Below are 24,430 nucleotides of genomic sequence, written 5' to 3' on the forward strand. Positions count from 1 at the left end.
TTAAAATCAGTAATTTTATTGTTATTTCCACACATTCACAGAACTCCTGTATTATCCCTACAATAGAAATCAAGGACACATGCTTCAGAACTCCTGCAAAAAAAGAAATCTAGAATCAACTTAAATCTACTTAAAACATGCTAAAATACTGTATTATACTGTATTATACAGTAATTCTTCCAACACCATTAGAACATAGTGTAATTTTCTATTGACTTCTTTTATCGGACTAATGATCACATTTCAGGGGATACTGTATGTTCAGAAGATTATGTTCCCATAAAATTTAACAATGTTTTTAGTTCTGTTTAATTCTGTTCATTTTAAAGACTGATAGCTTTCCTTGGTTCAGACATTTGTTCTTGAGAGATTTAATATTTTTTCTCCATTTTTTTGTTAATGTGTATCAATGGATGCTTGCAATGTTCTGCAAATCTTATTATGTTGTAGCTTTCTTTTTCAAGTAATATATCATGTAATTATTTTTCCTGATAACAACATATCCTGTAACATTTCCCAGTTCCCTGTAAACATATGATTTAGCAGCAATTTACAGTATATGTTATTTTCAGTATTTAGAATTGCTTTAGACTGCTGCGTCATGATTTCTAATGTTTTCATTTGCCATTTTGAGTACATACAGTACTCTTATTTTTGTAATACACAGACATGCCATTAGAAGACACCAAAGGGTCTCTAAATTCTGTATCTAGACTCAATGAGTGTTATTTATTAGATTATTGGTGCTGGGTGAAAAATTGCATATTGTCACAAGAGGTTTAATTAGTGGTATGTTTGATATACAATAGAGGTACATAGGGGTGGGTGAGGTGTTGTTTTGTTAATTGTTGTGTGTGATTTCTTGGAGGTTTTTTCACTGTCTATCTTAAAAACAATATGCAATAAAGTCTCCCGTGAAGTGTGAATTTCTGTGTGTGTGTATTCCTTGGACTGCTCTAGTCTAGACTAGAGTTTGTCACAATGTACATTATACAAAAAACATCTAAATTTAAAGTACATTCTACTATGCCTGCAGTCATATCACCCTACAACTCACAACTGACAACCCACTGAAGCTAAGCAGGTGTGAGCCTGGTCAGTACCTGGATGGGAGACCTCCTGGCAAAAACTAAGGTTGCTGCTGGAAGAGGTCTTAGTGAGGCCAGCAGGGGGGAGCTTACCCCGCGGTCCATGTGGGTCCTAATATCCAAGTATAGTGACGGGTGAACTATACTGTAAAAAGGTGCCGTTCTTCAGATGAGACGTAAAACCGAGGTCTTCACTCTCTGTGGTTATTAAAAATTCCATGGTTTTGCTAAAAGAGTAGGGGTGTAACGCCAAATTTCCCATTGGTCCTTACCAAACATGGCCTCCTAATAATCCCCATTTATGAATTGGCTTCATTACTCTGTTCTCCTCCCCACTAATAGCTGATGTGAGGTGAGCGTTCTGGCGTGATGTGTGGTAGTGGAGGGGAGTCCCCAAATGCCTATAAAGCACTTTGAGTGGAGTGTCCAGAGAAGCACTATATAAGTGTAAGCAATTATTATTATTATTACTTTTGAGAAACTATTACCCCAAATTAAGATATTTGAGTTAAAACTACAGTTTCCAAGCTCATTCATAGAGCATAAGCATGATGCTTATCTGGAATGAGCTATAGATCTTTTAAACCGAAACCATTAGTATACATTCATAAAGTTTGCGCCTTTAATTACATACCTATTGTGATGAGTCTTCCTTGATACCACTTATGCATAAATCAATCTGCAAATTAAAAACAAAATTTGGTTATTAAGGTAAGCGTAGAGACACTGAAAACACTCTATGAATCACCTACATCATCAATTATGTTAATAAAAATACTGTTCTTTTCATGAGACTGCTATGGTATTCTTTTAAAGTCATGGTTTACCTGTTATAAATAAATAACCAAAACAAAATATTAGGGATACCTTCAGACTTAACCTTATATCAGGACTTATGACCTTGTAAACAAAGACACTTTTTGATGCATGAACACATTTTTTCCAATTGCCTGGGATTATCAATAATAAATCACCAATAATATTAAAGGTAATTTGTCATATTGCTGTACTTACTAGGTCTATGTAAATATTAAGTAATTATAGGTAGTTGTTAATAATCAGGAATGGAGGTTTATTTGCACATGATACTGCTTTAATTAGAGGTGTTAGGTTAGGTTTGTATACTGTACTGTATACAAACATACTACTGTACAGTATACTGTACAGTATATATAATACTGCAAATTAATGTAGCACATTCTGTAGAAATTTTAAATATATCTAGTAAAATATATGAATTATGTTTAAGGTATCATTCATTTTTTAAATTATATTTTGACCTGAACACATTTTACATTGTAATTAATGATATCATCACACAATTTTGTAATGCATTTTCTTTCCATATGGGGCAGAAGAAAAATGACTCGTAAAGACTTTTAATCCTAGATAGACAGCAATTTTTCTGCTACTGTGAGCTCACGTTCCCAGACTGGTCATTTTTCCTGTACAATCTTGTCGTGAGGAGAAGGAGTCATTACACAAGAATTTCAATCATAGGTACATTAGTGTACATTGAATTGGTGACCTTTTTGCATATTATTAATGATGCTTATAGCCCCTTGATTATCTGGGACAGGGTTCTGACTTCCAATTCCATACGGTCAGCAATTCATCCCTCAAACCATGCAGGATGAATATAAAAAAAGACTCTGACATCACATTATTTGTCTGTACCACCTGAAAGCATGTCAGAGACCAATTAAACATGGAGCTCACCAGTTTCCTACACTGCAGTGCAGGGGCCATTTGGGAACAACATGTTGAAGCAAAATCCACCCACTGCTGAACTTTGGTATCCACTACATTCTTGTTGGATTTAGAAGTCTCCTCCTGGACACTTTGCAGCATCCTTGTCAGTTTAGTAAAAAGAAGAAAATCACATGACAAAAACTAGAACTACAGGTTAACTCCACTATGAAACATAAAAAGAAAAGACAGAAGACAGAAGGCTTCATAGGTGAAATATTATCTTGCATTCTTTCTTTTTTGAATTAGTTGCTCATTTGCAATCCCACACCTCTCCATCTGTGATTCCACCCCTTGGCTTAAATCTGATTTTGTAAAACAATAATGAATAATTTACTTTACTTGTGTGTCTTTGACCAGACTGAAGAGCAACTTTGTTTTTAACAAGTTATAAAAAATCAATTCCGGCAGGTTGAGAGACAAATCTTGTGCTTCAAAGACAATGAAACAACAACAACAACAACAACAACAACAACAACAACAACAACAACAACAACAACAACAACAACAACAACAACAAAAGGTTCTTACATTTTTTTGAAATCGGTGAAATTCAGTGTCTTGTATTTTTGGCATACTTCATCAGTCTTTGAAAAAACATTTTCAATTTCTTTCAGCTGTTTGTTCTGGAAGATAAACATTTACGAGCAATAATTGTGAAACATGAAACCTCATAAAGCCTCGATTCTGAGTCTTCACATAGAAACAGTCTACCGGAGAAATATATTTTTATAACAGTGATAAAAACGACACTTCAGTAAGTTCTGGCTGTAAAGTATCCATTCTGAAAAAAATAAAGTTATTTTAGTATTGCTATTCTAATAGACAAAAGATAACCATCAACAGCAATAGCAACAGTAGCAACACCAACAAATGGAATGGGAAGAATTAATTATGATTCTCTTTGGGTTGGTAAGTTTCCAAATTAAACAAATTTGGAGAACATCAATTGATGGTTTTGAAAATATAATGCTATTATACAGTATGCACTCACTGATGATCTGTAGTATTTTACATGTTATCAGTCTCTTTGCAGACGAATGCTGACAATAATACCAACAGTGGTAAATAATTTACTAGGCATGTTTACCCATTGCAACTCATATAGACTAGTTGTTGCCTCCTGCTTCCCCACCAACAGCTGCAGATTCACTGAAAATAAACTTCCCCAAAGGAGAGAACACAAGCAGGTACAATAACCTGATCAGAATAACACATACAGTAGGAAGCCAGGAACTGTTCTAGGGCTAGGGCCAGGAATACCAGATAACAAGCACTTTTCTTTAATGACTGAAACACCTAGATCTGGACCTCCTTTAACTTGAGAGTGTTTAAAAGGTGTAATGACCATAAAGGCTGTTAAATCATCTTTAATATTCTAGTGCAACCATAACTTTTCACCAAACACTGTGGGACTAATCAAATTCTGACCAAATGTTTTATATACTGTACATTAGTGGTCACTTGAAGTCTCCAGCCTCCATGTAGTAGGCTAGATTAATTAAAATGTCCAATATAAATATATCAGTTATAAAAATACAAAGAGGACTGAACATCAGCATGCAAATAAATGAAAAAGAAAAGTAAGTTTTATATTTTACTGCATGTTTAAATAATGTACATACAGTAATATGAATATCATGTGAATACTGTATGTCCAAAGGACACAAACTGTACTTTACTTTTGTTCAGTCTGTTAGTTACTCTATGTCCTTGAATCTGCCTATGTTTTTTATCTGGAGGTTCCATTAACTCCTCACAAACCTAAATGTATAGTTCTGTTAATTTAGACTTTGTTTCCCAATCCATTTCAAGTTCTCCTGTCAGTGACTTTCTGTCCACTACACTTGAGTACGCTATTGCACTTAACCAATTTACCATTCTTGAAGGCATTTTAAATCACTTAGCTCTGGAAAAATCTAGTTTTCATTCCATGAAATCCCATCAGCATGAACCTGAAAGTAGATCGGGGGACATTGGCCTATCTGTTCATTCGGATTTCTAGCAAGGCCAGCAATGCTGAAGTAATTTGCTGACTATCACAAAGCTGATCGTAGGAAGCTGATAAAAGGAAGAGTAATTTTAGAAGGTTTTAGAACGTTTTTCTACAATTTATAATTTCTCAATTCTAAAATCTGTAAATCCAGTTAAGGAGAGTTGTCTGGGAGAATCTATAATCCAATACAGTTTTGCAATCCTCTGTCCCATTGTCATGTACAGTATATCATTAAATAATTATATTTTGGAATTGTTCCCTCTACCTTTAAACTTGCAATTATTACCCTTTGTGAACAAGGTACAATGTAGACACAAGAGTATTTAGCAATTATTGACCAATATTTAACATTTTTATTTAACAGTTTTGGCAAAGTTATTATAGTGGAATATTGCAGTTAAAACCTCATCTTCTGCAATAAGATTTAGTTTTTCCAGTCTGTCCAAATCAATGCATTCTTAATAAACTAATCGTTTAGGTTTCTTATGATAAGCTGATGAAAGTCAATTACTAAATTGTTTTTTATCTGATCTTTTACAGCTGGACCTTAGTGCTGTTTTTGATACTTTGGATTATCAACATTTGGTGTGAATAAAATGAAACCCCCCATGTCTCTCTAAATGAATGATTTTGCTACCTCAAAACATGTTCTATTTCTTCAATTAATCTTCTGTGAAGATACTGTATGAAGATCTTCAATTCTACTCGTGTTGCTGAATAACTTTGGTACTATTGGAACTATTTTGTTGTAGTTTAAATTTATAATTGTAATCCAAAAGATAACCTCTCATGTTTCTGTTCTTGGTCCAATACCTTCTATTATCTATACATTATTACTGGGTCAGTGTCTTTGTTAATATGACATCAGCTTTGGTGTTTATGGTGAATTTCACCCACATTTGTATCACCCAATATCTATCTTGTCACACTGCTTAGATGATTTTACAAATGGATGCAAGAATACCTTTTGCATTTGTGCTATGGCAAAAACCAAAGTTGTGTTAACTGGCTGTTCATATCAACCTTGCAAATGTGTCTAATTAAAATATAGTTAGTGCTATATCTTTAATAATAACGGGAGAAGAAACATTTCTGAACCGTTTCAATACACTGTATATTACTGTATACTGAGGGTTAGGATTAGTGTTTTTTCTAAGTTTCTTTTCTCCTGATTCCCACGCAATGGATGGGTCTCCAGAGAAAGGAAATATGCACTCACCCTTCTAAGTTTCTTGGATTTTCCCCATTAAGAAATAACAGCATATCTTTGGCCAAACATCCATCCCACACCGTGTGGAGGTTAGGGTTATACTGTATACCCCACAAATGAATGTGCTATCTGATAAGAGATACAGTATGAGAGGCCAGTTAAAACTGAATGTAAAATACGATTATGAAAATGTAGAGTCTAGAAGTTGTGTGTGCTGGTGGTGGGACAGAGAGTTACCTCATCATCTGTGCAAGCACTGACATCTCCAGTGCTGCAGCAAGAATCCACTATCTTTTTGATGTCCGCAAAAACAGAAGCTAGAACTGGAACGGAGACATGATAGTGCCTTCTTCCAATCTCAAACAAGTATCTAAATAGATAAAACAAATAATCATTACATCTTACTGTACATACCATGCCCATGGGAAATACCAGTATTTTCAATGCACATGTATTACAGCTGTGATTTATATATTCTTATTGTATATACAGCTACAAAAACATGTTGGAAACTCTAAAGTTCTTGCAGAAACAGAGACAATAAGAGTTTGTAATACTATTTCACGTAGGAATTAGCATGCAAATATACCTTACCTAAGATAAACAAGTCAAATTTCAGTTTTTAACTTTGTGTTACAATATTGATTTATATAGACATTGGAATAACTATAACCTATTTAAACTTTTTTCTCTACCTAAATTACTGGTTACGCAAGGTATAGAATCTTTGCAAAAAGTTACTTCTCTTTAGAATCAAAATTCTATTGATTTTTTTTTTATTGCCTCAATATACTTTATACTGAAACCCAAGATATCACTGCCTGATTTATTTCTGAAGATATGGTACTCTACATTATACAGTAAATACTGTTTATACCCTATAGGAAGAAGTCATTCATCATTGTAATGTGCTTCCCATGGACCTATTTGTGTATATACTAAATATATTTATTTCAATGTGTACTAGGATCACATTGTACTGTATACAGTTATATCCTTGTATACATCAGTTTCTCATGTGTTTCTGTCTGAAGATCCCTTTTTAAGAATTCATTTTAAATAGGAACCGTCAATGATATCCTATTTTATTATACAGTTTGTATAAATATGTGCAACTATAAAGGTTGTTTGGATGAATGAATCATCAACAAATACACAGATACTTGTATATATTTGGAAAGAAGCTTTGGGGGTGACTGTTGCAGTTGGTGAATCAAGAAGAACGAATCTGGAGAGGTTATAAAATATTGTTACAGTATCCCTTTTGCTGAAAGACAGGTTGCCATATTTTTCCAAGTTTATTAAGTCAATTGTTAACTAAATATCCTAAAAGTTCATTATTGGTAAAAGGAAGTTTATTTTTTTCATGAAGTCAACCCAGTAAACATATGCAAACATCTACTGTACTTGCGTCTACCAGGCATTGATAATAAAATCAATTATCTATGGGGTAACCCAAGTTATTCTATCAGGATAAAGTATCAGAATGTTTGAAAAATAACTATCACACAAGTAATGGCTTTTTTTAGGAAAAAAGTAAGTACCCATCTTTACAATTTACTCATCCAGTAAATTTCTTTTCTTAACTGCTGAATAAAGATTTCTTCTTAGTACCACTATATCACCTTCACCTCAGATACTAAGGTGACAGAGCTCTAAAAGTGCAGGTGTGGAAAAAAAAATGTATATGCATTGGCCAAACTAGTTTATCTCCCTCAACGTGTGTCACAATATCAGTTCCTTTTACTCTAAAATTTATTTTCCAAATAAATGTACATTAGCATAAAAAACTTTTTTGCAACATTTGTTTTAAACAATTTTATAAGAGCAAATAGTGTCATTTTAGTCTACAGTTTAATAGCAGTAACTGGCAGATGCAACAGTCACAAAGCAGGATAAACCCTGGGCAGGACACCAGTCCAGACAGATACTCACACCAGGGCCAATTTTCCCAGAAACCAACTAACCTACAGTGCCAGTATGTCTCTTCAGTTTCTGGGAACCAGAGCACCTGGTGGAAACCCACACATACACAGGGAGGACATACAAACTATACACAGAAAGCACCCCAGAAATTGAACCTGGGCCCCAGCACTACAAAGCAGCAGTGCTAACCACTGCACCACCCTGCCAATTTCCCCAAACCATGAATATCAGAAGTGCAGCACACAGTGTTTATGCTATGTTATTACAAAGGTTTCCCACTAGATGGAAACATTCTACTTGTAATCAGTTGCCATAATTTGTACTGGTACTCTATAATGCTTCTTTAAAATGAGATAAGATGTTCTGAATGTAATTGTAAAATCATAAAGTGTAGATATGGAATAGATAATCATAAATTTTTGAGCAGTCAAATATTTTTTGGAGTTTTTGCAGAACCTTTTTGCAGGAAATGTACCACCGCAATATAAGTTGCCATAAATTACCCTAAAAACACTCCTTGTGCCTTATAAGTTTATTATAAATTGAAAAACTACAATACAATTATATGCATCCAACCAGTGAATGTTCACTAATAATAGACCAGTCAACTGTGCCTGGAAATACTGCCAGATAAATGTCTTAGGTTTCTAGTTCAGAACTACTATTATTTATAATAGGGTATGAATAGTCTGTTCTGATGGCAGAGATTTTTGTTAAACAATGTGCTAAGAACTAAAGATGTCTCTTATTTAATTTCTTAAAGGGAGAGAACACTGCTTCAGTTTCTTGATGACATAGTACTTTTTTTAATAAATTTTATTTTTCAACGTCAGCATGTTTCTTACTTTTCAAGTCCAATAGAAGCATTTTTGCACAGGTCTGTTTTCAAAGGCCCTTCAGTTTCTGTTGACTGAGGAGGAATCTGGACATCCAAAGATCCAACACAGGTCAACAGGTTCAAATGAGTTTTACTGCAGCACTTTTGTAACTTGCTGTGATTAATGAATGCTGATGCACTGCAGAGGACAGTCTTGAATCCTGTGAGCTAAAAAAAATGGCATACAGTACAAGGACATGAAGTGTGATAAGTTTTTTTTGCTTTTATGCATCAATAATTTCAATACTTGTACAAAATTCAGCATGTACATTCAGAAGAGAATTACCCCAAAAGAATCCACATTACATAAAGATGCTGAATTATTTCATGTCATGCATCAAAAATGCCATTTCTCAAAACCCCATCTACAAAAACAGGCTGATTAGTGCTACAGCAATGATACAAGTTTTATATTGCAATCTTTCAGTTACAGATAGTAGTACTAAACACGTTACAGAAATTTCCAATTTATATCCCCATATATTCTTGACAAGAAGTATTCAAACACTGAGCTAAAATGTAAAACAGCTTTCCTTATCTAAAAGGTGGTGATGTGTGTAAATCATGGGAAAAACCAGGGTTGATTGAGTTCAACAAGAGTCAAATGAAAAAAGCTATTTCATTAAAACTGAAACACACAAGTATCTGAAAACAGAATATTTACTCTACATCATGAAAAAGTTGTTTTAATAGAACAATCCTAGTTAGTTTAACATACAATAAACAACATATTTATAAAATTCTTAATGCCAAAACACAGCTACTGTACTTGTTGGCAGTAACAGTGCAGCCATATCAAAATTCAGTGCTGGAGATTCAGCTTTCCAGATACAGCTAAGGGCAAGTACGAATTAAATACCTTGTTCCAGTGCAGATGTGGAAGGAATATGTGGCAGGAAACTGCTTGGTTATCTCAATGTGTTTATCTTGGTCTATTTGTATAAAACAGTATTTTTCACAGCTGTGGCACAGAAACAATACCTACAGTGTAAGAAGCACTAAGTACTCTGGATGCACAGCATTACAAAAACTTTCCTTTAAAATGAAATGATACTCTGAAATAGTTTGTTAGGATTTGGAGGTTATTAACCTATGTACTAGAAAGCAAACAAACAAACTGGACCAAACTACCTTTTCTCATTTGTAACTTTTCTTGTATTCCTCTACACACAGTAAGCTTTTCTCACCTTCTTCAAAAGACAATCAGGCTGTGGATCTAAACAGCAGTTTGAGAGTCCTTCTTGAAGATAGCTGGCTATTGGTGAGACCTCTTCAAATGAGCCATTCATGATTTGTCCATAATATGTGGTCAATCTAAAAATAAATTACAAATGAAAAAAGAAATGCTTCTTAAGCATAATTTGTACATTACAAGGGAAACCTCATAGTATTCCACTGACTTATGAATGATATGCTGTAACATTTCCTATTGATCAGTATTTTACACACTTAATGTTCTCAAACTAAACAACTCATAAGACATGTTACATGACAAACAAATTACAAACTTCCTTTCATGAAGTAAATTCAGAAGACAAAATACAGTCTAATACATAAGAAGTGAAACATTTTGTGGCAGAAAATAGTTTCCCTTTGGTTAATGGTGATGTAAATTAATATGTTTATTAATTGTTTCTTTATAACAGAAATAAATGACACAGATTTGCAAAAGCTTGTATTGTATTACTTACCCAATTTTGAAAGATTTCAGGTGAATATGGTTATGGCAAAGATTTGAAACTATTCGCAAATTGTGGTTTGAGTCCTTTTGCTGAAGTCTCTATAAATACAGAATGTAAAACAGTTTTCATGTCTTCAGTATATAATTACATTTTTATGGAGCATCAGTATAAACATCACTTATGACTGCAAAAAGATCAAAAATGTATCTGTAAAATAACAAATATTGAACATACATCCCAGCTCATCCCACAGATGATCCATGGGACTAAAGCATTCAAATTCCCACAGATGATCCATTGGGTCTAAAGCATTCAAATTGTCACATTCTCATTGTTGAGTCCAAAGGAAGGACAAAAAGTGAGGTCCCATCTACAGTACATTGACTTCAATCAGTGGAGAGCTGTGCAGTCAGGTTGCCATTAATCACTACAAATTGATTTTTGCCTATACCATCACACTTGGACCTCCCTATTGATCTTGGTGAAGTGTTGTGGTTTGTGGTTCTCCCAGACTGTGGCCTATCATTGATGATCTGTGTTCTTACCAGGTTAGAAATGTGCTTCCCAGACAACAAATAACAGCCTCCAACATAGCAATGGCAGTGAGGGATTATTCTCTTGATACGATTGTTTACGTTTTATATTGTTTCTTTCCTGATTGTCATCAGGCTTGACATTCAACAGGCTGACGAAGTTGAATGACTTCATTATTGGTGCTCTCTCACTAATGCTGTGATTCACTACTTACGCAACAGTCCAAGTCATTTTAATATTTCATTGTCAATTAATCAATATTTGGCCAAAATACTTAATCAATATAAAAATTCCTTTGTAAATTATGCCATTAAAACATACCTGCATAGTGATCAGTTTCTTTTGATATTCAATATGTATAATTTATCTTTAGCTTTGTCTGAAAATTACTTTTAAAATACCACTTGAAAAAGGAACATAATGATAAATAAATTACTGTAGATAACATGCATGAAATGTATTCTGCTTATATCTGACCTTTTGTAGACAACAGTGACATTATTTTGAAAATATAATGAAACAATTTTAAAACACATCAGAACACCACATACTGTACTCACATACTGTAGTCTTTGAGCTAATCGCTCATTAAAGAGTTGTGATCCCTAGGTTGAAATGATTTCCACCTGACAGGGAATATATTTTATTTTTCAACTTGTCAAAACTACTTCCCAGGCAGACTGTCAAATGTAAAACATAAAAGAAGTTACTTATAAGAAGAGAAAAAAGTGAAATACCTCTCTAAGAAAGCAGATTTGGGATACAGATGAACTGCAGCAAGTTCCAACCATTTTCAGGTAGCTATCAGTTGCATTAAGTACTAATCCAGCTGGGATACTTCCATGCCTTCTTGCAAATTCATATATGTACCTAAAAAATGCAATGAAGGTGCATTAAATATGCGAATTAAAAAAATATACCAATTGGGTCTCCAGTGTGTCATATACAATAAAGACATCTGTGCTCCCAGGTGCTTAACAGGAAAAACAGGATGAGGGTGATAATTCACATCACACCATTGTGGCCCCGACAGAACATGTGTTTGGAGACATATATAGATCAAACAGGCAACATCTGGTGAGGTTTGGTGCTCTGTGGAAATGGGATTAGAAACTGAGATTATCTACTTTCTAAGCATGAACTGTTATTTCACTGTTCTGATATGCATTTTGTCATTTTCTTCTTGAGAGTCTTTGTTTCTCTTTTCTGATATATAGCTAAACATCCCCAATTAGTTGAACTGTGAAGGCTGAAAAAAAAATGACCAAAAAAGTGGCAGATGACATTTAACACAGAAAAGTGCAGCGCATTACAAGCTGACAACAGAAACAAACTATACTGTAGATTTAAGGTGGGAAACAATAAGCTTGCCAGTGCTATCTATGAAAAACATATGGTTCTTATGTTGACACATTATTTTTATCTTGTAAACTGATGATATTCATTCCTTTTCCTAAAGGGCCACTGTGCCTGCTGGTTTTCATCCTACCCTGGACTCCTAATGATTTGATTTGAATCAGTTGCTCGCCTAATTGGTTTCCAGTACCACTGTTTACAGATCTTGAGGATTATAACTTATAAAACCTGGTGGCTTTCAGGACCAGCAGTGAATATCACTGTTCTTAATCAATTGATGCTACCAACTGTGTTGGTTGGCTTTTGCGCAAGAGGAATTCTCAGTTAGTTTGGTTGATTTAAATTTTTAATTTCAATCAATGTTTTTAATTTGTGGAATTGCTGCTGGAAATGTTCTATTGGATTTGTAATGTGCATCAACCTTTTCAGTACTCTCCTTATTCAGTAGTATTGAAAATTTAATATTGCAATGTTAGAAAAAATGTACAGAGTACTGTATATACAGTACAGTATAACAGCATATACAGTGCCTTGCGAAAGTATTCGGCCCCCTTGAACTTTTCAACCTTTTGCCACATTTCAGGCTTCAAACATAAAGATATAAATTTTTTATTTTATGTGAAGAATCACCAACAAGTGGGACACAATTGTGAAGTGGAACGAAATCTATTGGATTTTTGAAACTTTTTTAACTAATAAAAAAATGAAAAGTGGGGCGTGCAAAATTATTCGGCCCCTTTACTTTCAGTGCAGCAAACTCACTCCAGAAGTTCAGCGAGGATCTCTGAATGATCCAATGTTGTCCTAAATGACTGATGGTGATAAATAGAATCCACCTGTGTGTAATCAAGTCTCTGTATAAATGCACCTGCTCTGTGATAGTCTCAAGGTTCTGTTGAAAGCGCAGAGGGCATCATGAAGACCAAGGAACACACCAGGCAGGTCCGTAATACTGTTGTGGAGAAGTTTAAAGCCGGATTTGGATACAAAAAGATTTCCCAAGCTTCAAACATCCCAAGGAGCACTGTGCAAGCGATCATCTTGAAATGGAAGGAGTATCAGACCTCTGCAAATCTACCAAGACCTGGCCGTCCCTCTAAACTTTCAGCTCAGACAAGGAGAAGACTGATCAGAGATGCAGCCAAGAGGCCCATGATCACTCTGGATGAACTGCAGAGAACTACAGCTGAGGTGGGAGAGTCTGTCCATAGGACAACAATCAGTCTTACACTGCACAAATCTGGCCTTTATGGAAGAGTGGCAAGAAGAAAGCCATTTCTCAAAGATATCCATAAAAAGTCTCGTCTAAAGTTTGCCACAAGCCACCTGGGAGACACCCCAAACATGTGGAAGAAGGTGCTCTGGTCAGATGAAACCAAAATCGAACTTTTTGGCCACAATGCAAAACGATATGTTTGGCGTAAAAGCAACACAGCTCATCACCCTCAACACACCATCCCCACTGTCAAACATGGTGGTGGCAGCATCATGGTTTGGGCCTGCTTTTCTTCAGCAGGGACAGGGAAGATGGTTAAAATTGAGGGGAAGATGGATGCAGCCAAATACAGGACCATTCTGGATGAAAACCTGTTGGAGTCTGCAAAAGACCTGAAACTGGGACGGAGATTTATCTTCCAACAAGACAATGATCCCAAACATACAGCAAAATCTACAAAGGAATGGTTCACAAATAAACGTATCCAGGTGTTTGAATGGCCAAGTCAAAGTCCAGACCTGAATCCAATCGAGAATCTGTGGAAAGAGCTGAAAACTGCTGTTCACAAACGCTCTCCATCCAACCTCACTGAGCTCGAGCTGTTTTGCAAGGAAGAATGGGCAAGAATTTCAGTCTCTCGATGTGCAAAACTGATAGAGACATACCCCAAGCGACTTGCAGCTGTAATCGCAGCAAAAGGTGGCTCTACAAAGTATTAACGCAAGGGGGCCGAATAATTTTGCACGCCCCACTTTTCATTTTTTTATTAGTTAAAAAAGTTTCAAAAATCCAATAGATTTCGTTCCACTTCACAATTGTGTCCCACTTGTTGGTGATTCTTCACATAAAATAAAAAATTTATATCTTTATGTTTGAAGCCTGAAATGTGGCAAAAGGTTGAAAAGTTCAAGGGGGCCGAATACTTTCGCAAGGCACTGTACAGTACATATACAGTATGATATATTGCCATTCCTATCTGAGCTTGATCACCTGTTATTCTGTTATGTCAGAAATAAATGTAAGAAAGCTCACGACAGAATGCTTTGTTTTTTAGTTGTTTTTGGAAACAATACACATGGTGGAGTGCTTTTTAAAATTCAGGATGGAAAGCAGGAACAAATACACCACAAGTCTAAACAAGAAATTAGCTTAATTAAAGACGCCAATGAATACTAGAGATTCAGTTGGAATGGAAAGAAGCAGACCTCATTGAAAATCACATTCTGATATAAAGATGATCTTTCTGGTAAAAGAGGGGGTTATGAGCATTGGAGACCTCTAAGAAAGACATAAATTTGAAGATGAGAAATAAAAGGTTTGAAAAGAGTTGTAAACCACATATTCAGTTTACCAAAGGAAATCTTGCGCATTGTACGTTTGACTTTGGATAATATAAAAAAAGAAAAGGTTAAAATATCAAAGGTAAGGATCAAAACTGAAAGTTATTTGAAAAGAATGAAAACTTTTCCTGACTCTTCAAATCAACAGTGTGTACAGGGAACTATATTTTTAGGCATGTATTTTGTGTCTGACGTAAAAGGGCTGAAGTCTATGATTTAGAAGAATGCCAGCTCTAAAAGTAGAGGAATTTAAACTGGATTGCAATGTACTTTTAGAACTAATTTCTACATTTTCTGAAAAAACAAATTGAGACGGAGAAGCAGACGTGCTGTTTAGAAGATGTGGGATGCAAGGTGCTATAAAATGAACATATACTGTAACAGACTGACAGTCATGTAAAACATTTTAGATAGATAGATAAGGATTTATTGATCCCGAAGGGAAATTGATGTGTTACAGCAGCCCAGCCCGAGACAAGGGCTTTATTTTAAAAGTTGATAATTTACAGTACAGCATAAAACTGAGAAGACCCTGGAGAGCCTGTAAGTACCAAGAATTGAAAGGCATACAGTACAAAAATAAAATGGAAAAAGGCTAGAAAGAAACATTCAAAGAGGACCATGATAGTCCCACAAAAAACTTAAACATAAGTAGATTATCTCATACAGTATCATAAAGAATCCAAGAAAACAAAATAGATGTGAACAGTGTTAATTTTGTTTCCTGTTTTCTTTTTTGTAATATTATTTATTATTTAGTAGTTGTAAGACATACAGCAGCAACCTAAGTTTTATATCATCCATTCATCCATTTTAACTGCTTTATTCAATACACTGTTACTGGGGAGCTGGAACCTATCCTAGCAAGTAACAGATGGAAGGCAATATACACCCTGGATGTGATGCTAGTCCATGGTAGGGCAGACAGATACAAACAAAAATATGCACACACTCACACCAATTTTCACAGAAACCATTTAACCTACCACTATGGCTTTGGATTGTGGGAGGAAACTGGAGTGCCCAAAGGAAACCCATGAGACAGCAATGCTAACAACTGCACCATAGTGCCACCCATTTATAATCATATTATAATCATACCATAAGTTTGTAAGTTTAAATTTATACCTACTCTCATTAATTCAATTCTGGTTTATTGAGAAGTACATGATCGGCTTAATAGACTGAAGTAGTGGTAGGTAGAGTGACATGGGATGATATATTAATAATGTTAACTACTGAGTAGATAGCTATGCATTTCTCCATTTAAACCTCTAAGGATAAACCACAGCAATGATTGGTCACAATTAAAATCGTGCAGAGGGGGAACCCGATATGAAAATACAAGTGACCGCCCTGCTTTAAACTACTTGCCTTACCATAACCAGAAAAATTCATAAATTGTACAACATCGGTATAGATCTGTCTTTTCTGGAGACATGTGTTGGTCATCAAAGAATGAGAGTCCATTTAATTGCTGAAAGACCAACTGCCAGAGGCAAAGTTCTGGTTCACTGTAAGAATCGTGTAGTCAAGTAGTGAGGTAAGAGAGGAGGCTAGACTGAAGAAATCAGATATGAAGGTTCAACAGAGGAAGAAGAGAAACACACAAAAGACTGCAACAGGACATACTGTAACACAGAAACGAAACTCATCCTGAAACTACAGTAGGTTCACTCTCTTCTCTTTTCAGCATGGAATAAACCTATTACTTGTTCCTTTGCATACTATAACACAGCTTACAGTTAGTAATATTGTTACATGTTTTTTTTCACTGACCACTAGATAGGGGGCAGCTGTGAGCATCTTTAGACCTGGAGGGAACAAAGAATTCATGTTGGTGAGTTGGAGCAGAGGGAGATACTGAAATTGAGCCTGATAATGGAGATGGAGCAAATGAAACAGCCCAATTCCACTGATCTGAGTAGTCACAGGACAAATTATACTGTAGATATTGCGTAGGAGAGCTTGTAACCCAGCAATAGATACAGTGCTCAAATTCCTAAGTAGAAAAGCTTGTTGTCTCTTGTTTAAGTGAGTGAAACTAAGTATAACAGATAAGATGTGTAAAATAATAGACATTGAATTATGTAATTGAGTTTACCCAGGCTCTCTAGGCAAAATGTACGTATAATAACACTGTTAGTACTGAAGCCTACAGAAAATTCAGAAATTGTTAATGCATTTTGAATGCATGTGGATCAGAAGATTTCAATATTAGCTGAATTGCTTCATAATCTACTCTTTGAGTACTTGCAGAATCAATAGTATGGTTTACGAGGAAGTCTAAATCAATATCAATGTCTTGTCCAACCTGCTGATGGAGGGAAAGTGGTACATGTGGTGGATTAAACAGCAACATTTCATAAGGAATGGGCAGGAATTGCAATATGAATAAAGAATAATCTCTATTAGGAGTGGAGGGAAGAAGCTATTCAGTGGCTATAAATTTGAGGGATGGAGGCTGGGAGAGTATGTGAAACAGGACTAGTTTTTGCTGGTTTTAAAATTTGTGGTTTTCAACAATCTTCAGCTGGTTAGCTAGGCTACTCTGATATTCACAAGAGCAGACATGACATGCACTGACACTGAAGGAGAAGTTTAATTTTGAAAATATCTTTGCAGCCAATGAAGCAATGAAATGTTCCTATTCGAGCACTTCAACATAAAGATGAGCAGCAGGGGAGAAAGTTAAATGCTTGGTGAGCCATCTTCAATTGACAACTTTCTTCATCATCACTAATTTGAAAGAACAGTAGAAGCGAACACTTAGATTTAAGAACGTGAGCCTTGCCACTGGTCGACTGCCAAGCAGCAAATCAATGGTGGAGCTGCTAGGTGACAGGCCTATAGTGGATGACATGGTCACAGACCTGTGACAAGACCAGTGGGCATCACAGCCTCATGGAAAGGAAGAAACAAACACAAACTAAATCCATGATTAGTTTTAAATGTGCACCAGGAGTTTGAGAGATTTCAGTAAGTAATGAAATGAGTTTGTAAATAATGAAATGTTATGAATCTGGTATGGATAATTTATAATTTTCAGTGAAAAAAACACATGTGATGCCACACATTTGTGAGAGCAAAATGAGTGTAAAATGAAGCCCTGGTGGATACTGGTCATGACCACACTAAGTTTACTTCATCATCCATGAAAGGAACTCAGCGCTTAGCTCTTTAAAATAAACTTTATTATCCTTTCAGTATATTTTCTAACCACTCTATATGTGTCTCCCACGACCATTTTAATACACAGAGCCTATCCTGGCAAGTAATAGGCAGGATACACTCAGGATCTGATGCCATACCATTGCAGGGCAGGCAGACATGAATACATATAACACTAACCCAGAGTCCCAGTACTGCAACATCAGCAAAGGCGCCACTGTGCCACAGTGGTGCTCTGTAAACTTTGCATGAATTTGAAATTTAATTGTGGGACCTATGGGCTGTTTGTACATACTGTGATGTCGAAATTATTTTTCAAGTTTTGCATTACCTGGGGAGAGGGTGTACTCTGTTATGCCCAGGTACATCACAGAGATGCTGGCAGTGACTTCATAATCTTAACTGGGGTCCAGCTGAAAAATGCTGAACCAATTTGAAAGATTTATTCAATGATATTGTATGTTACAATTTAATTCTTTGCACCTGAAAAAATCAGCCTTTTTGAGAATCCTGATTTTTAGAAAGCACTATCTTAGATCTTTTAAATTACAATTTATTTGAAAAATACATAAGTAGAATCTTTCTTCTTTGATCAGTAATGAAGTTCAAAAAAGCCTTTAAAATTATTCTAATTATGGTTTACATGTTGAGGAGGTAATTGGTATTTAGGAAGAAAAATATCTTAATAATACATTTTCACCTCTTCTGCTTTGTAATAAACCCCAAAAACCATCTATTACACCTGCATTATATTTATAGTTTTAAATATTAATAAAATAAAAATTAAATAAAAAATGGCTTTTAATCCTCTTAACCCTATTGCAAAATATTCTGGAAACAAGGGATTCAAATTCTTCAGTATTCAAGACAGGTATAGTTAATTAAAATTAAAATTTCACATAAAGTGCTCATAGATATTGTCAAATGGAGTTACATTAAATAACTGGTATATTATGATCAGGTAGTTTCCTCTTGAAAGCTTATTTTATTGACTCATATATATTCTTCTTCCTCTGAATGAATCCAGAATCTTAGTAGATTATCTATTAAAGATGCTAGGTAAAAGTAGCAAGCACAACAATGTGCACAAAAAGCAAATCTAAATTATTTTATAATGTACAGACACATACTGTAGAAGCTCTGGGTGTTACAGACATTATCAGCAATGGGTATGTGCATAATATAGTACTTCCCAAAATCCAATCCCTTATCCTGGATGTGAGAGGTGGAAAAATGAAAAAGCACAGGTTTCTCAGACAGGGTGATGTATAGTGGGTGGCAATGCCAACTGGGCAGATAAGGTAGGCATGAAGGTTTGTCTGGAACGGGTGGATAAATATACTATTAAGTGAATTAATTTGATTACACAAAAATCCATGGTTACAAGAGTAGGATTTTAACAAGAAAGTTCTTCCACAAAATGAGGAAAAATGACAATGGGCAACGAAACCCAGAGGAAGTTTTCAGCTGGCATCCTTTTTAACAAACTACAGTAAACAATTAACAATCAGAGAAACAATGATTAACAATCAGAGAAAGAAAGCCATCATCCTCCTAAAAGGTGATTTCAATACCAAAACTGGACAGGAAAACAATGGCTTGGAGCAAATTATGAGTAATTGTGCTCTTAATAAATAATAAAGTAATAAATGAAAATGGAAAACAATGGAGTAATTTTGTGCATTTAACAACCTTGCTATTGGAGGTTCTGTCTTCCCTCTCAAGAGAGAGAGCCACTTGGGTGTCACCTTACAACAGTACAGAAAGCCAGATTCATCACACCTCTGTCACGCCCTCATCCAACCAGATTCCCACATGGAAGCGCTCTCATGCTGATTACACTCCAGCCCCAAGCACTTCTTCCAAACGATACCGTCTCTGTCATTCAACCAACCACGACACTCCCCCTGTCAGCGCACCTTCCTTTTGTCATAATATTTAAGCCTTTTAAACCCTCTGTTCTTCTCCCAGTACTGGTCGCCCCTTCACAGCTCCTACAGAGCTCCTACCTTGCTGTCTTCTATGCCCTTTTGAATATGAACTACAGAACTCACCCTTGACCACGTCTCTCGCCTAGCCCTCTCTTGGATTGGAAGCTACTGGATCTTTTACGGAACTTGCCCTTGACCACGTCTCTTGCCTAGCTCTCTCTTGGATCGGAAGCTACTGGATCTTTTCCCCTTGTTCCCTAACCACTGAGGTACCGCACAGGATTCATGATCCCGATTGTTCTGCTGGTCATTACAATTTCAGGAGAACTCTACTAGGTATCAGGGTGATAAGTGGAGCAGATGCAGTAACAAATCTCCACCTCCTGGTTGGAATGCTCAGGAATCCAGGACAAAAACATAAGAGCATTTCCAAATCACCCTCTCAAACAGACTCAAACCTTTTAACCTTTCAGGAGGAAGCACAAACCCTGGAACACAGATGGCAGACTAAGACTAAACACAGCAAGGAAAGAGGTGTGTGAAGAATCCTGTGGTGGGGAAAACAAGGAATAGACCTCAGGTGAATCACTCAAAAATATCCAAGCAAGGAAAAAAGAGAGCCTCAAACACAGTCACACTGGAGCAGTGAAAGCAAAACCACAACAGGAGCTCTACGACATCACTTGTAGATTCATACAGTATAGACCTTATTGTAATACCAACAGAGCACATCAAAGCACACTCAGTTAAAGAAACAGACCTGATATACCAATTCCTTGGGCAGATATGGGAGGAGAAGGAAGTAAACTACACAGAGAGTGGACAGAAGATCATCAAGTAAAACTCCCCAAAAAACACAATCTCTGAGTACAAAAACTATATGAGTATGATGTGTAACGGGAGGCGGTCCTGACTCCTGTGAAGTGTGTAGTTTAGGACTCTGTGCAGACGGTATAATCTGGAAGAGACTGGAGAAGTACAACAGGGAAAACATTGTGAGTTATAAATGGGATGATGAACAGAGGGCGGTATAGATGGTGATCCGGTTGCAAGGGAGGAGTGCAGGCGAACGAGTCCAAAAAAGGAAGTCCAAAGCGGGAAACTAGGGCACAGATCCATCCAAAGAGTAAGGATAAAACCAGGGACAGGAACAGGAACCAGGATCTTAAAAACAGGATTACGAGGCCAGGGGCTCCGAGCCCTGGACTCAGCTGGTCAGGATGCCGTGGTAAAGCCTGTGTAGTTGGGTTTCTCCTGGACTTGCCAGTAGGCAGGCTTCCGTGCGGCCATCTTCCAATTCAGAGTCCTGAGCTCCTGGAGCACCGGGTTTAAATAATAACCAGGAAACAATGAACAGGTGTACGTAATAAACTAAAAACAATATGAAAAGTGTAGGAGCGCCCTCTAGAGGGGGGAGACGACCGTGACATCATGCTATTTTAAATCTGTGCCAAAGAAAGTCTAGGAATGTTATCAAAAGGTCTGGACAAAGAACTGAGAGACCAGCAAGCAGGATTCAGACACTATGCACTGACCACAATTCCATGCTGCATATCATTGTCAAACAGACCATAAAATAGATTGCATCCTTAAATCTCACATTTGCGGACTTCCAGAAAGCCTTTGACAGCCTTGATCAAACAATCTTATGGAAAGCCATGGCATATTATTACTTGTTGAATTGTTCACAACAGATATCTCACCGACAGCTGGAAACAGGAGTTGGACAGGCTACCTACTGTCTCTGTTACTCTTCCTCCTGGACACTGACTAGATAATGAGGGAAACCACTACTGGCAGAATCTTGCAAGGCAGTGGATACCCTGGTCCCAGTTAGAAGACCTGGATTTTCCTGGCGGCATTGTCCTCATGTCTCACACAAAGAATCAGATGCAAACCAAAACCTAAAAACTGTCAACTTATTTACTATATGGTGGAGACATGGATGACAACAAGAAACACAAACAATACACTTAAGATCTTCATAAATAAATGCCTGAGAAACATCTTTTGTACACTGGCCAAACATACAGTAATAAGTAATGAACATCTACTGCATGGAAGAGAAGGAACCAAGAACAAACACAAATTAAACATTGGGCACTCAATGAGAAAATCAATAACTAACACCAAGCATGCCCCGTCTTGGAATCCACAGGGGAAGAGGAAAGGAAGATCAGGAAACAGCTGGAGAAAAACAGTGGAGGCCGAACTGAAAGAAACAAGAACATCATGGAGGACGATGGAGAGAACAGCACAGCATCGAGAGGAAAAGGTTTGTGGATGACCTTTAGACCCCAAAGATCAAAAGGTTGGAAGAAGAAGAACATATGTTCATATTGGGGACATTAGATTATTTTATAGCCCAAGGTATTGTAGGTGCTTTTCACTGTACATAAATTTTGATAAGCTCTGCCCTGTTTATGCAATAAGAGATCTAATTTGCATCATTTAAAATATATCCTTCTTGTTTGATGTAGTAACACATTAGATACTGTAACTAGAATGATAGGCAGAAAAGCTTGCATTTGGGATAACAATATGGTTTCTGATTCTGAAATAGGCATGTACAGTATTTGGCAAATGAGTAGGTGAGAAAAATGTGATACATACTGTAGATACAATATTTTGTTTTAAGTCATTCAATGAGGAACAATTATCTTAAGAATTGCGTAGCTGAGAAGTCCAGATTAGAAAATAAACAAATATTTGATTTTATCTATACTGTAGATCACTCCTAATTTTAATGTGTTGCTTTATACAGTTAATATAAAACATACATGTACATTTTTGTATATACTGTACAATGTAATACAATGAGACATACAATTTTCTTAACTGAGATTATTGAGCATTAGGTGAAAACTTCTGAAACACTTTTATCTTGAAATATGAATCCTCTGAAGACTTTTCAATCTATGAAGTATAAATTGTCATGCAACACTCTCTAATATCAATGAATCTTTCCATCATCCATGTATCCTTATAATACCATGTCTCCTATAAATCAATCCCTCCTTTTATATGAGAGGTGTAATGATGTTGGAAGAGCTCAAGATTTCCTTCATTACCCAGGTTTTACTTAAAAGTGAATAGCTTTAAAGTATGTGTTATCATGCTCAACAACTTTGAGTGTTCATCTGTTTGTTTGAAGTTTATTGTTTTTACCTTCTTGAACAAAATTGTCCTATTATGTCCTTGGGAGCAGATTCCATGTCATAGTTATTAAGTTTCCCGATAATATTTTTCTGTTTTCTTTCAGAAGAACTAGATTGTAGCCTTTTTTGTAATTGGCACAGTATGTGGTAAACTATCATGTTGCAATTTTCATCAATCACACTTTTTAGACAGGGAGCTTTAAACCATTATGGATGCTGCTATTTTATTCCCACAAAAATGTTTCCTTGATTTATTAGATAATAGCTTATTGACATGGTTGAAAGTTTAAAACAAATTCTTAACTTTTTATGTTTGCTATGTTCTTATACACAAAGTTAAACAAAACCATACAACTAAAGCATAGACAATGTTCTGGATAATAACAAGGTTAAGACAGGTGTGGCATGATTCAATGGTGTTTTTTTTAAACTGTAAATGTAAGACATTACATTAAGAAATGTAAGACATTGTTTGAATCTTCCACAATGAATAAATCCTTCTACATTGTCTTGTCACATTTAAATAACTGTCATTCACAATCCGTTGTTTCTCCTAATACTTCGACAGCCATTGAATATACAGTAAATGAGTCTTCTGAATTAGCAGTTTGTTACTCCTTTATGTCCATTCCATTTCATACTTGGCTTTTCCTTGGATAACTACATTACTTCTTTAGGAAATAAGGTGCACAACTATGAAGCAATTGATGCTTTTTTGTAAGTAGATCATTATACAGTTTCTACCTTTTTCTGCATGCCAGTATCTTTTGTTTGCTTATTGCTTACTTTACAGACATTACGTTAACTTTGACAATAAAGATCCCTTTTCACAATCTTCATCAATAAGTACTTTCTAGTTTCATGCTGGTTTATGCAATATACTGTATATAATACATGTATTTGCCTACTCCTAAATCCCAGGATCATGTTTTTGTTTTAGATTCAGCAAGCGTGTTGTAATTCTGGTCTGAATTCATTTAAAAATACCAAAGTTTACTAGCTTACTGTTTTTTACTGTCATCCACACAATGTGCATGTCTTTCAAAGAGGAAAAGGAGAGCATTTTATATTAAAAGTGCTTTTAGCAACTATGAAGAAAAATGCATTTAAAGAAGAAAAGGTGTATAACAAAATCTATTTTCTTACAGCTTCATCCAATTCCAGGTTGCGGGGGAACTAAAGCCTTTTCTGGCAAG

At 35.8% G+C, this 24,430-nt stretch overlaps 1 protein-coding gene across 2 annotated transcripts in view; it reads right to left on the minus strand.

The window, feature by feature from the left end:
* gc (GC vitamin D binding protein) overlaps window positions 1-24,430 on the minus strand; it is a 42,496-nt gene continuing 18,066 nt past the window's right edge. For both annotated transcript variants that reach the window (XM_088629026.1, XM_088629027.1), the window contains 9 exons: window positions 11,800-11,932; window positions 10,538-10,626; window positions 10,034-10,160; window positions 8,815-9,014; window positions 6,281-6,413; window positions 3,369-3,463; window positions 2,808-2,940; window positions 1,723-1,767; window positions 1-93 (listed from right to left, as the gene is read on the minus strand). In XM_088629026.1, coding sequence (XP_088485152.1) covers window positions 1,723-1,767; window positions 2,808-2,940; window positions 3,369-3,463; window positions 6,281-6,413; window positions 8,815-9,014; window positions 10,034-10,160; window positions 10,538-10,626; window positions 11,800-11,932 — 955 coding nt within the window. In that variant the 3' untranslated portion in view covers window positions 1-93. The remainder of the gene's footprint in view (window positions 94-1,722; window positions 1,768-2,807; window positions 2,941-3,368; window positions 3,464-6,280; window positions 6,414-8,814; window positions 9,015-10,033; window positions 10,161-10,537; window positions 10,627-11,799; window positions 11,933-24,430) is intronic.

This window comes from Lepisosteus platostomus, chromosome 4 (genome assembly GCF_059453375.1).
Source record: "Lepisosteus platostomus isolate fLepPlt1 chromosome 4, fLepPlt1.hap1, whole genome shotgun sequence".
Lineage (NCBI taxonomy): Eukaryota > Metazoa > Chordata > Actinopteri > Semionotiformes > Lepisosteidae > Lepisosteus > Lepisosteus platostomus.